This window comes from Limulus polyphemus, unplaced genomic scaffold, assembly GCF_000517525.1.
Source record: "Limulus polyphemus unplaced genomic scaffold, Limulus_polyphemus-2.1.2 Scaffold1170, whole genome shotgun sequence".
Taxonomy (NCBI): domain Eukaryota; kingdom Metazoa; phylum Arthropoda; class Merostomata; order Xiphosura; family Limulidae; genus Limulus; species Limulus polyphemus.
In genome coordinates this window covers 300318-315556 of record NW_013666780.1, presented here as the reverse complement: position 1 = coordinate 315556, position 15239 = coordinate 300318, and the positions used below count along the sequence as shown (strand labels likewise).

At 28.4% G+C, this 15239-nt stretch overlaps 1 protein-coding gene across 5 annotated transcripts in view; it reads right to left on the bottom strand.

The window, feature by feature from the left end:
• Positions 1-353: 353 nt before the first annotated feature.
• LOC106462455 (probable phospholipid-transporting ATPase IF) overlaps positions 354-15239 on the bottom strand; it is a 118967-nt gene continuing 104081 nt past the window's right edge. Inside the window, exons 27-29 of one of the 5 annotated variants that reach the window (XM_022389721.1) lie at positions 13990-14161; positions 6131-6262; positions 354-4865 (exon numbers count right to left, since the gene is read on the bottom strand). In XM_022389721.1, coding sequence (XP_022245429.1) covers positions 6152-6262; positions 13990-14161 — 283 coding nt within the window. In that variant the 3' untranslated portion in view covers positions 354-4865; positions 6131-6151. The remainder of the gene's footprint in view (positions 4866-6130; positions 6263-13989; positions 14162-15239) is intronic. The other 4 variants (XM_022389722.1, XM_022389723.1, XM_022389725.1 and 1 more) reach the window with 4 other exon arrangements.

Below are 15239 nucleotides of genomic sequence, written 5' to 3'. Positions count from 1 at the left end.
AAAGGCTTAATTTCTCCACTTTAATAACTTTAGATTGTTGGAGCATAATTACAAAATTTAGTGCAGTTGGACATTTGTTATAAATTTAACTGAAGGCATACTTATGATGTTTTTAAAAACTAAAATGCTTAATTAGTAAGTAAAAATTGGAAAGAGTTCTATACTGGAGTGTCACCCTCACATGAAATTGATATGAAATAAGAGAAGAAAAAAAATTCAGGTAAGTTTACTACTTAAACAACACCAATAAAATAAAGGGGGAAAAAACAACAAAAATGAAAGCAATTACAATGTAAGAAGAAATATCCATATATGGGAACGCAACCCTAACAGCTTTAAAAAATTAAAACTTAGACATTTAATAACTCCATTTATTCATACAAACACTAGTACATGATGATATAGAAATATCCGTTCATAAAATAATCAAAAACTCTTAAAACTATAACATTACAAATTTCTTATGGTGAAAATAATATTCATTTGGCTTTAAATGACTGAACTGAAATACAGTGAATATATATATCTACATCACCAAAATCAACCAACTAAACAAAAACATTTTGAATGAGGGAAATAAAAACATCGATTTTTATATACAAAGAAACAGATTATTATTATACAATACAACCCGATGTTATCACTTTTTCTAACTTACAGAATCAAAGTTTTACTAACTTAAAACTGGTGCATATATTATATTTAGAAAATTCTACTATATTTTTTTTCTGAAATAACAGTTACTTGGATAATATGAGAATAATTAATCAATGAAATAATAAAATAAACAAATGAATAACAAGATCCAAATATAAAATATGTTTTAGAACACTATTACAGAGGTAACTGATTCAATATTACATCCTAACTGTAAAGGATCTCAAGTATAATTTTCTCAGACTGAATAGATGGCCAAAAGTCACTGACACATCAAAATAGGTTAGTCTTGTTTGTTTCAAATATTTCAATTAAAATATTTTAAGCCATAAAACAAATACATAGCTCAGTGTAAGGACAACAACAAAACCATCAAGGCTTAATTTCACTGTAATAGGCTTTGGTTATCTTGAGGTTCAGGGTTTTATAATCATGGGTCATGAAAAGTGATGTGATTCCAGTTAGTTAGCATGGAGAGTGATTTAATCAGAAAAAAGTAAATATAAAAGTGGGACAAAATGTAACAAATTGGTGTTAAAAATTAGTATTTCATGGATAACTAATTGTTCCTATAATTTCAGTGGTGCTGGCATTTTTTGAGACACTGCATACTCAATGAGAAAACACAGACATATAAAATAAGTATAATACCATTTAAGAATTCATGATGACATCTAAAATACAATTTGGCTACATCTCTTCCTACTCAAAACTACATACTTCCCTACCTACTTTGGCAATAAGTAGTATTTTAGTTTCAACTATATTTTACACAAAAAATGGCTTTTTTGATTATAAATAGTCTTGAATAATACACCAGAGTAAAAAAACTATAAAAAATCAACAAAATAATATTAAAAATTAAGGCTGACAAATATCTGTTTAAGTATTATTTGATAATGATCTTTCTTAATTTTTAATGGAACAAATACTAAGTTAATTCACTATGACTGATATCAATACTTACTGCATGGAATTTAATAATATTTAATCACAAAGTGAATATAAATAATTAGGTTTGTCTTGGATAAGAGTAATGAACTAAAACTTTTACAAGAAGCATTTACAAGAAGGAAGCCACAAAACAAGTTTTTCTTCATTTAATATAACAGAAAAGCAAGGTCAAGTTGAATTGTTTTGATATATATCATCACAATTGTCCAGTTAATTATATGGTCAGGAAGAAAAAAATATGAGGCTAAACTATGATGAAATAAAAAAAAGGAATAAGAATTCTGTTGTGAAATAGGTTGAAAAAAAGAATGAATGAAAAGCTTTTTCTAGCAACCACAGTAAAAGTAATGTTATAAGAAAGAAAAGTATTTTTCTAACCTCCAAAGTTGTTTTCGAATTGGCAAGTTTTCTGTAGTAATCAAAGTTCAAAATGTATTTCAAGAATGAGTGATTTTTTATAATAATCAAAGTTGAATGTGACTGGAATAATATTTATAGGAATCACAGTTTAACACGATTGGAATGGAAATATTTATTTTAGCAATCAAAATTGAATAGCATAGGAATGAAATTTTTTTAGGGACCATATATGTTAACAAGTGGTTGAAACTGACAAAAAGTCAGAAAGGACAAAAACCTTTTAAAGTACCTCGTACTGTCTAATCTAAATATACATAAACATATCTCTGAAGTTGTTTTCTTAATCAAAAATATCAGTACATCTTTTTTTTAGATGATAAAAATACTTTCTATGTTTCAATGCTTGACACTAACTGTGGCAAATCCTCATATGTACATTCGTTCTTTTTGTTAAAGGCCTGTTTCAATTGGATGAAATAGAGTAACTTTTGTAAAGTGATTCTCCAACATTTGTGCAAGTGTTTCATTTTATAAAAGATATATAAGCTGTCAGAAAACATAATTAAAAGTACTTTTCATTTTTGCTTTTCTAATTATTTGATGTTTTTCATATATGTTTACTGAAATTCCAGTCCATATAGTCCCCTAACAATGAAAGCCTGAAATTTACATCTTACTGCAATGAAAGTTGAGTAATCATAGAATGGAGTTCAACTGAATCAGGTTCAATACCAGTAATAGTTATTCCATATCTTATTGACAAAATCTGTACAATACCTAACTTTATGTATATTTCAGTTTAACTTTAAATACCTGAGCAATTTTAAGTTTATTATTACAGTTAAAGAAATAAACTATTAACATAACTTTGAACCACAATGGAATTATCAATTACATACAACTAAACTATATATATTTATTAAGTATATTTAAGCATATAGTGAGTTAAGTAAGTGTGTAAAATAGGCCATCTGTTTGCCACCTAGTTGAAAAACACAAGCTTTTTATACTAAAGGCAGAGAAGATTAAGTACCAATGGGTAAAAACAGAAAATCTTTGGTACAAGACCAGTAATGAAAATTCCTTACTTTATACAGACTCTTTACACTTTATAATTATAACTCTACAATACAGTATTTTCTAAGATTAATACTAATTACATTATAGTCTTTACAGCTGATAAATATAGAAAGTTTTTTTTTAACATGCAACATCTTTAAGCAAACAGGCCAGTCCCCGAGTTATTTTTTCATTAGAACTACGTTAATCTAAATTTACAAATACCTTGTGCATCATTTTTAGTATTCAAAGTGTGGTTTGTTATACAGATACCTTTACCTGGCAACCACTGACTTTTAAATAATGCCATCTACTAGAAGAAAACTCTAATTACACTGATTACATAATTACATTGATACTTCAGACAATTTAATTTTACAATTTTCAAAACCTATCTAAATAAAAAAAAAAAAACGTAAATCTTTAGTAAATGAAAGGAAACTTTATTTATTTTCATTTAATTATTACACAAAGTAACTACCTTGCATTAAAAAGACCAATAAAGTAATAATAGCTTAAATGTTTTCTGGGCATCTAAAATATCCATCTAAAGCATTTATTTTTAATGATTTTTCTTGAGAATACCCAGATATTTCTAAAAGTTTAAAAGCCTTCAGTTTCAAAATACATCTACTATGTTTTTAGGATCAATGTGGTTCTGTATAAAGATTACTCACAAGAAAACATATTTTCTTTCTAAAGATTTAATAAACCCAGTTTTTGATATAATTATATTCTTTCATTATATCTCTCTCTTAGAAATTAACAATATATATATATATATATTATTTTGAACAACATCAAAAATAATTAAGAAATAATATTTTCATTTTTGCTAATATACAAATAATACTGCCACTTTATACATAAATCTCTGTGAATATGTTTAAAATATTATCTTAAACAAAGAAGGAAGTAATATGATATCAAAGTGGTAACAATATACTCTTATAATTAGATAACCACTTTCTCAGTTACTATTTTATTAAAATTATATAATTCAGTTATCATACATCATAAATTAAATTTACTATGATCTTCAACTGAAAGCAGGGACCATTCCAGTTACAAGCACTAGAGCTAACTTATGTGGTTTTTCTAAGTTGGCATATTAACCTACTACATTTTTTGAAATAAAAATAATGAATATATGGACTAATCATTAATGTCTACTGTATGTACTTCAGGAAGGTTTTAATATAATTTGAATTGTGAATCCTCTCCATTCAAAGCAACAGTATAATGTTTCAAATCACAACTCTGTATGAGGGTGACATAGAATAGACAAGCTATTCTTAATAAGACATGAAATAAAATAAAATATTTATATGGATGGACATACTTTTAAACAACTTCAATGACATTAAAAATTACCACATTAAGAATATGTTTCAAATAACACAAATATATATATTAATCAGTAACAAATGAACAAAACCCTTTCATTGATTCAAATAAACTATTATTATTTTACTTCATATCTAAAATACATAACCTAAAATTTCTTAGTTATTTATAAGTATGCAAAGAACAATGTAAGAACTCAACATCACATCTCATAGCAACAATGTGTGGTTAACATCCAAATAAGGAATTTACATTTAAAATGTTCTCAAAGTGGTGTTTTTTAAAATGGAGAGATCTATCTGACAGTTACAAGTATTTTTTCATGGGACATGAAGAAGTATTTTTTTCCTGTTTTCTGGGCTAATGCATGTTGCTTGCATCACTGCTAATGGTAGACATGTGCAACCTGTACTGGTTTAACGGAGTTCTCTCTGTGGCATGGGACCTCGGTGAAGAATCTCTCTATATTATTGAAGAAAACAGTTCAGCTAACAGGAAAGGAAAGAAGAGAAAAGAAGATATGAATAAGTTACTACTTACCTTCCATACAGCAAAGTTAACAGAACACTGAAACACACTATAAAGTTTCAAAACTATATGGGTACTGTTAATTTATTATGAGACAGTTTTTAAGTAATAAATGAATGTTCCACCAATAGGACAAGACTTAGAACAATTTTCATAGAATTCTTATAGTGTTTGAGAACTGTGTGGTTAAAACTTGTACCGTACAAAATAAAAAAACAAAACAAAATTAAACACAATAACACAGTAGTAAAAAAAAAAAAAAACGAATTTAGGTGCTTCACTAAATACAGATGTATTTATATTTTGGTTCAAATTGTAACTCTTAAATGATTCAAGCTTAACATCATATTATAGTTTTGTTTTTAAAACCATTGTCACAATAGCTTTAATCACAATACAATACTTCACAACTTATAAACAAATACAAATTTTTGAAGTAAAATATATCATTATAAAATACCTTAAGAGAATTAAAAAATACTTTCAATTTCCTTCTGAAATAAACATTTGAACATTATGATATTACAATACTCACTGACATTTCTTATTTACTTAGCTTAAACTTATAACTAAATTACTTATGGATTTGTTTAACCTTTGAATTATGCTATGACTAATTAAAAGCAAAACGAGTGATATAGATCATGATAAACATTTGCTTTTGAGTGTCGAAACCCAACTATCAAATTATTGGAACGACAGAAAATTGTCAGTTATCCAAAAAGAATTTTATATTTTAGATATGGTTTGTTAGGTACTTTTGATTAAATACCTTACTAATCAAGCAATTAGTGGATTATACAAAAGGACTGCTGAAAATTAAAGATAATGTCCTCAACATTCAATTTTGCTATAGCAATATAAATTGTGTCACTAAAAGTATACATCTATATGCAGTTGTTGTTTTTTTCAGAAGAAAAGAAAATCATCTACTCAAGAATGTGAAAAATAAGCTGAAGTATTAAAACTCCTAATGAACACTCCCGAGAGGTGTTTCTTAGAAAAACAAAACTCTACAACTGAAATCCTTACCAATTTTTCACATGTATAGTATAACTGTGACTTTCACAATAGAAATAGTAATAATAATCACACTTCAAAATTCTACAATATTAATTGGGCTTTTTGCAATTTTTGGAAATACTGAAGTGAAGCCATTTCCATGAAGCTCAGTGAAAACAGAAGTAGTTTTGAAAGGAGAAAAACATACAATGAAGTATCTGACCTGTGTAGAGAGAGTTACCTCTCAGAGACTGGTTTGGTCGATTGTGGTCATTGATCCCCCCACAATATTGAGTTGACTGTTGTTTGAGAAGTTATTATCACTGGATCGATTCCACAAGCACATTAAGTGCACCTGAAGGTAAGGAAATAAGGAAGTGATGGTGGAGAAATAAGGACGGCTCACAGTTTTTGTCTTCATGCACACGTACACACATCCATTGCACAAAAAACATTAAAAATATAAAACAAGCATAACACAAACCAAATTTATGTGTGTGTGTGTTTGATTGGATATTTTCTCAAAGCTACACCAGGGTTACCTGAACTAGTTATCTCTTATTTTGATCTGATAGAGTAGAGTAAAAGCAACTTATTAAAAACACCCACCACCACCAGCTCTTGGACTGCTCTAATTTAATAGTGGGATATGTCCTTAAATCTAACAGCACACCCAAAGTTAAAAAGTGCTAAGCATGATCTTGTGAGAATAAAACATGAACTACAGACCCTTAGGTTCATAATCCCACATGCTAACCACCATGACACACCCACAAGATATAGGAAATTAAAGGATAATCGCACACATGAAAATATGTTCTGATTTGAAGTGATGAGGCTAATTTTAGAGGATAAGAAGAAATAGTAGTTAAGTTTTACACATAAAAAACTCTCACACAGAGGTCATCAAGCAAGGTCACAATATCCCAGGAAAAAATCCTTAGATAATGAATTTTGGGAAAACTTTTAAGCATTTAAAATAATATGGAATACTACTCTCCAACTCTGAAATGCTCCCCTACCCCAACCACCAAAATTTGGAAGGCATTTTAAAAGCCAAATGAATAGTATAAATGAATGAAAATAATCATCACAATGAATGTTATAACATTTTATTCTAACTGTATAAATATTGATTTAACTTGATTAACAAAATATTTAAAAGCTTATGACTTGACGGGTATTAATATTGAAAAAAAGGTAAATATATTATTATAATAACTAAGGGAAACATTTTCTATAAATTAGGAAGTGATCAATATTTAATCATACAATTGGATAAGATGAAATTCTGTGGACTATGTAAAAAAAAAACCCAACATACATATCAGATATAAAGATACTCAAAAATGGAATAATTTAATTTACATTACTGGACAATTTTTTTTTCTCAAGAGTATGTTGGGCAGTGTAGACATAGTACAGATTTGGCATAAATGGACTACTACCGACTGTTTTTAAAGTTGGAATATATTTCAGCTTCTATAATGAGGCCTTTTTCAGGTAAAAAGGCACTACACAGTAAACAACTTTGGTCTTTGACCCAAAGAAGGCCTCAGTAAAGAAGGTAAAATGTTACCCCACTCAAGAAATAGGCAGGAGAAGTTCATTTAAGCCAAATCTCTACTAAATTTTATTGGAGAAACCTTTCTCTCACTGAAAGAACTGTTCATATTTAATACACTCCTCAATCATATATACAGGTAAGATACATAACTACAAAATGCTAGTTAAGCATAAAATTACCAACTTAAATTACTACATCAGACACACACAAGAAATTATCGCAGTGAATCGGTTTTCAACTAATATGTTATACACTTATGTACACATCAAAATATTTCTTTAAAAAGGTATTTACATAAAATGAGTGTTTCATTGCTAAAAAGCAATGTTAAAGATAACATGCATCTTTTTTAAAAGAAAAAATGAAATGTAGAGAACTTCAAAACTTCATCATACTGTTTCATAGATGTAACCAAGTAATAACAGACTGTGTGGAATTAATTTCACAGTTGGTGCAATCAATAAGCATTAAGTATAAAACTAGAAAAATATAGCATGAGCAACCAAAAAGTGGAGTACCCCAATAAGACCAGTAACCAAGGGCATAAGCACCGATTACATTTATTACACATGTTAAATCACATATGCACGCACATACACAAAAGAAGGAAGAGACAAACAACATACATGTATAGTTGACTAACTGAATAAGCTATAATGACAATTGGAGTTTAGTTAAAGAACACCGGAAGTTTCCGAGGAAAAAAAAAGTAAGATTATTACAGCATAGAAATGAAGTTGGGGTTATAACAGTTGTGAGAATGTATGTTTCAAAGTACATGAATTCTATATCTAGACTGGTTAAATGTGAGAAGAAGAGTACAATAATAAATAGTTATTATGCAAAATAAATGTGAAAACATTAAACAAATTCACAATTTTGATGGGTAGTGGACTTCAAAGACTTTTATAATGTTCATATTTCTTCATTTATAAGACAATTTCAAAGAAACAGAAACCAGCTTGTACATTAAATTTTTTAGGTCTTAGACTCAAGTATCACTAATTATGAAAGGCTTATTCTCTTTGTCACTCTATTGAAAACACTTTCACACTCCTTTCTGGTAATGCTCAACAATATACATTGTCATTTAGCAACAAAACTATCAACTGATTATTCTTAGGTCAACTATGGTGTTTATGTTGAATGCTCCATATCATGTTGATTTCTTAGAAAGGTTTTTTTATTCTTTATTTTTTTGATAACTTTGCTGATATAACAGCAAGATAGTTTAATTCAGAAGTTTATGACATTGAGTTGTAGCCAAAAGCAAAATAAAATTTACCAAGTAGTGTTTCAGCTAGGCCTTATGTTACATTTGTGTATTAGGCTTAATGCTTAAATTAGACTACAAATAGGCCTATTATTACTAATGTTATAAAGTCAGTGTTTAAAAAGTTTTAAGTGGTGTATAAATGTTAATTAATAAATATCATTTTGATATTTTAACACATATATTACCTACTTGGCCTTAAAACAAAGAAAAATAAATGTTTATTACCACCAAATACATTTTATCCTTTGTAATGTTGAAAGAGTTGAAAATTTTTTGTCGGTGATAGTGGTGAAAAAATGTTAATTAATAAATATTCTTTTGGTATATATTATATTATTATCTACATACAATATCTACTCGGCCTTAAAACATAAAGAAAATAAACATTTATTAGTACCAAATATCTATTTTTCCTTTGTACAGTCAAAGAGTTAAAAATTTGTGTTAGAATGTCTGCACTATGTTTTCTACTTCCTGACCTGGAATACAGTGAAAAGGCTCAAGGGTGCTATTTTAAGTCTCTTTCAGAGTGCAAACATACTTTTGTTCATCATAACATTTCATTTTTCAGTGTAATTTTTACTAAAAATGTGGTGATAAAAGAATTACTTTGAGACTGATGAAATAGGTGAAGAGTAGGTGCATTTTGGAGATACAGACAAATTTGTTTTAGTTAAAATTCTATAATTTTCGTTAATCATTTAAGAATGATTTCGCATCATTTTTGACATGCTTTTATAGTACACACACAAAACACTTATTAATGGCAGATAATTTTTTCAGTTTTACTACTCTGCCATTTCATGGTTTTTACACTCAAATTGACTTCATGCTTGGTAAATCTATTCAAAATAATATTATTTTAACAATACCTTTCCATTGTATGTTAAATGTTATCAAGATGCAAGTTTGGTGGTAATCATTTATGAAAAGCCTAGACAGTTTCATGTAAAATATTTAAAATACATTTTCTCATATAATTTATCTTTGGCCAACTATATGGATTTCTGTTTCAAATTGTTTGTATAATGGTATTCTTTAACTTAAGAGCTGTAGTTATAAAGACAGCTAGCTTTAGATACAAATTTTATTTTTAATTCTCTATAATATTAACAATTTTAAAACATTCTTTTAAATATCTTAATCCCTCCCTTTGCAATTAAATTTCCATATTTTCACGTGACACACTGATATTTAGATCTTTCTTATAATTGTACCTAACTTACACTACTTTAGCATGCACTCTGGTTATAAGGAATAATAAAAACTTCAAATATATTAACTTCACAATATGGGATTACAGAAACATATCTTCAAACAAGAACATTGAAACAGTGTGGTAGACAAAAACTGTTGCATGTTTATTTATAAAATAATATATATATATTTTATTGAGGGGTCAGTTGTCCTACCTAGACTTTCCGTTTTTTATTATTAACCTACTCTAAGGTATGTCATCCAGTTTCTTCATAAGCATTTTCAATGTTACAAGTTTCTAACACACCTAAAGAAAAACCATTCCACAGACTGAGCACCCTTCTATAAAAGTGACAGTGCTTTAGCTGGAGACATGTCAGTGTTTTCCATATTTTGAACTTGTATCCTCTAGTTTTACTTCCCGCAATTTTTCTTTTATGAAAAAGTAACCAGGATGTGTGGACTTCACCTCTCTAATAATCTTAAAACCTCAATCATGTTCCCCTAAACTCTTCTCTTCACCAGTAAAACCATATCAAGAGATTATAAACTATCATAATATGATGATCCTTCCAAATCCAGCATCATCCTGTAGCTCTTCCCTTCCCTGAATTCTCTCCAACAACTCAACATCCTTCTTAAATAAAATGATTAAAACTGAACACAATATTGCAAATGAGGTCTAACCAGCACCTTAAAGAGTAAATCAATGACTTCCGTTGGCTTACACTCAGTATTTCTATGTATACAACCTAATCTGTTGGTCTTATTTCTACCTAATATACATTGTCTTTAGACTTTAGAGACTATGTAATAGTTATGCTAAGATATTTTCTTCCTTGTCAACTTTATTTAGTGTGTCCCCTACAAGGCTATAAGAACTAACTAGCTGATTCGTGATAACCAGTATTAAAGCACAACCTTCTTACTGTTAAAATTAACTCATTCCATATGAGAGAGGTCACTGCACCTAATTTACAACCACCAAAGTAACAATATTAGTCATAACTTTTGATAATGAATGTGTATCTTTATGAAAGTTTGAAGACTATCAGTAAACATTGCAAGTCTTTTGTACAAAAAAAATACAATTCTTTAATTAAGTATTTTACTAAAAATTTTTCCATAAATATATGGATTCAAAGAGTTGACTGTTCTGAGTGCAAAGTGATTTTCATTTCATGATTAAAAATATTTTTCTTCATCAGAAAAACCTCAAATTTCAATTGTGTGATCTCTAAAACCTCCTCAATAAATGTCAAACGTTTATTTCAGAAAAACTTCATATGTTATGTTATTTTCTCTACCATAACCCTATATGGGGTTGGCCAACTGTAAACCTAAATTACCCTTCTGTCTTTCTAGAATGACCGCAAATTGTAATGGGAACCACATTTGTTTATCCTAAATAGCTTAAAGCTTGTAACAGTATACATCTATTTATACTTAATTTTATTGCTTTATTGACTTTTGAACAATGTCTAACGACCACACAAGTTCTAAATCACTCAGTGAATGTGCAACTTATTAATTGTGTCAAATTACATGATGCACGGCACTGTTCACAAGAATACCTGTTTTTTTTATTATTAATATTTTTTCATTATTTTACCTAATCTAACCTAATAATTTTCTAATTTTTCATACTTAATTGTTTTCATAATAATAAATAAAGATTACACATGAAAATCAATAAATATAAATATAGTTCTTAACTAGGTCCTTGTATTTTTTGCTGTCAAATGTAAATGAAACTTACGCCTACTTTTTTCTTCTTTTTATACCAATGATACTGCTACACTAAATTTTTTAGTTGATTAAATAATGCACCTAAGAATACAGAATAACAACACATAAAAAGCAAAATATCCTATGGCTATAAATAATTTTTCTGGCTCTCTAACTATGCAATAAGAGCCGTGAAAACTTCAGCTCAGCTCGCCAATTTGTTTCCTATGGGAATAAAGTTTTGAACTAGAAACAACATACACAATTCTCTGTACAGAAAACAATATAATATAATAAATCATTTGATAGATTAAAACTTTGGCTTTCTATGGTTATAAATAATATAGTGTTAAACGTAGGCAATTTGTGAAAGAGAGGATGTGGCAAGTAGGACCGAGTTTCTAGTTTATGACTCTATAAACAAAAATGATTGAAGGCTATAAAAACTATGTTTTGCCTGAGTAATAACTATGCTAAATTCTGTACTTCTCAGATGGGTAGTAAATAAATTAGAGAAGAGGAGAGACCTAGAGAGCAAATGTCACAACTCTCAAACTAGGGGAAGTTGAGGATTTGTCCTTGTAAAATTAAGAACTTAAAACTTACATAATATTAATATTTGATTTATTAACTATGTTTTGATTCTAAGTTTATTCATATACACTGATAGTAAAGTAGCTTAATTAAATTTTGAATGTAATTCTGTAAAAAGGTTGTGACGGGCAGAAAAGGATACCCATATGGAAAGGGTTAAAATACATTTGCTAAGTGTTAAAAGAGTCCAAATTTATCTCTGCAAAACTTCAACATCTTTAGTAAAATTTGAAATGCCCATTAATTTAATATAATCTGCAAATAATTACCATTACTGATTATTCCATTATATATGTCATTAATGAAAATGAAAAATAGCAAAGGACTTAACACAGAATCTTGAGGTACTTGTAACATTAATCCACCATGATTTTACTAATTTATAATGACTTGTTCTTTTTTATCACCCAACCAATGCTCAATCTATTTAACTAGCTTAATCATACCCCACCATTATGTAACACCTTATCAAAAGTTTTTTAAATGCACTGCATTAATCCTGCTCGGATTAAACATAATATTTTCAAAGAAAGAAAATTCATAAAACATAAACTTCCCATTCTAAAAGCTTTACCTGTGAATTTCTGTAATCATAGTTTCTCTTTATTATTAAATCACTGAACTTAAGATAAACTGAGCAGTAATTACTTGAACATTGTCTAGCTTTCCCTTTAAAAATGGCACAATATTCCCAATGTCCTAGTTCCTCACCACTTTTAATGGATTGCTTACAAATAAGGCTAATGGTCCAAAACTCTGATTTATTATAATTATCATGTTAATATATATATACCAAAAATTAGCATAGTATGATTTGTATGAATGTGCAGATTCTGGGATACTAAAAACAAGAGGAGGAGGCATAATTTTTATTTGATTTTTTCAAGGTTTTGAGAATTTTTCAATTTATCCTAATTTTTTACACACTATTTTGACACCTTTTCCAAATTTCCCAACTTCTGCAGGTTTTCTGGGATTATATTTTATAATTTGACATTATTTTACAATCCAGAATACTTTGGTATAAGTTATCACTAGAATTCTCTAGTAATATATAACTGAAGACGAAAATATACATATACTAGGAAGTGATGCAATTCACTACTAACAAACTCATTTTTGTTGACTAGGTCTGTTTAGAAATAATTTTTCTTATGTTTACCATTTGTTTTTATTTGCACAACTTATTTTTGAACATTTAATATTTTACTTGCTGCACAGTACTGTGTTTATTTCATAACTTATTCATATGCATACAGAACTAGATTACTAAAACATATTTAAAAAACAGCTAACATCAAATTTATTTTCCCCTTCTAAATATTGATAATATTTACTTTCTGTCACACACTTTTTTTTATCTACAGTGATGATTACTGTTCTTTATTCATAGCTGTATTCTGTGTTAATTTAAGAAATTTCTCTCAATATTTAATAGAAGATTACCTTGGTTTTAAAAGAGAATTTGTGCACATATTCCAAAACTATGCCATTTATACAAGATCAAACAAATCTTTCAGAAGCTTTAGAAATGCAGTATAGAGAAATTTAATAGTTTCAGCCACTAAAAATTCAATCACATTATTTTGAAAGCATGTGTTAAAATACAGATATACCAGATGAAAAAAAGCGAAGTACATTTGTTATGGTTAAATACACTTAACTTTTTATATTTAATTATTAGATATATAAAGATTAATAAGTAATAATAGAAACTCACGCTGCATAAGCTGGAACACATTCTCTTCACATCTGAAAATCTTTCCTCACAAAATAGTACCAAGGCATCAGGTATAAGAGCAGCAATAATTAATACAATGCTCAAAATCCAGACTGAAGGTGATGAAAGGATGTTAATGTACACCCAATACAAGTTGTTATCTTGGAATGGCCTACAAAAATAAGACATAAAATCTTTTTTTTAAATATATATTCAGCAAAAAAAGGTCAGAAGAAGACTGAACAAGAGTATAAGCATATTAATTCATTTTATACCAAACTTTTATGTTTAGATAACTCACAGAAAACAAAAGTATTTCATGATCTGCTATTCAAAAAGAAGAAGTATACTACTTTAACTCTTGAATTCCCAAAGGGGTCCATTAGCCTCATAATGTCAGTCCATGACTTTGATGGCTAAAGGATCGTGAATCTATGCTTTGCAGTTAATTTTGAATGTATCTGACTGTTATCAGTGAACCTGAATATCACACTCCCAACAACACAGAGTAACATATCACAGAATAAAGAATACTTATTAACAATATGAAAATTTGCTCTTACAAAGCACTCATCAGAAAGTGCGTCACAAGCCAAATAAAGAATGTGAAAAGGTGAGTGAAAAATGCCCTTGAAAAAATTACTGAATATTTGGAACACCTAGTCAAGTGTGTCTTTAATTACACTACTATTACAGATTTATTTTCATGAGCAGTTTACTGAAGACATTTAAAATTATGACTCTCACATCCACATAAAGCAAAGTAAAAGCATTATTTTTTAACTAAGGGATTGGTTCAATTCATTTTGTAAATGAAATCCATCAAGCTGCTAATGTACAACTATTGAGTAGCTTCTCAAGATGGTTAAATCAACAAAAATGTTGACATTTACTCATTAATTTACTTGAAAAATAATTTAAATAAGCTTAAAAATGTTAAACTGAGCATGTGATATTGCAGAAAATTCACTCGTTTTATGTAAAGAAGTACGTTAAGGAATATAAATAGCAGAATTCCACCAAAGTAAAATTAGTTATTGTCATCACTAAGAAAACTATATACAAGGTACAACATTAGGCATCTGGAAGAATGATTTTTGAATAATAAAATATACTGAAAAGGAACTTGGTGGCAGTAATAATGAATAAAATAAACTGAATTTGGAGAAAGTTCACGTGAGATGGGTACAAATGCCTTGCCTTACAACTGATAAGAAATTAAATGTTTAAACTCTAAAACACCACCAACT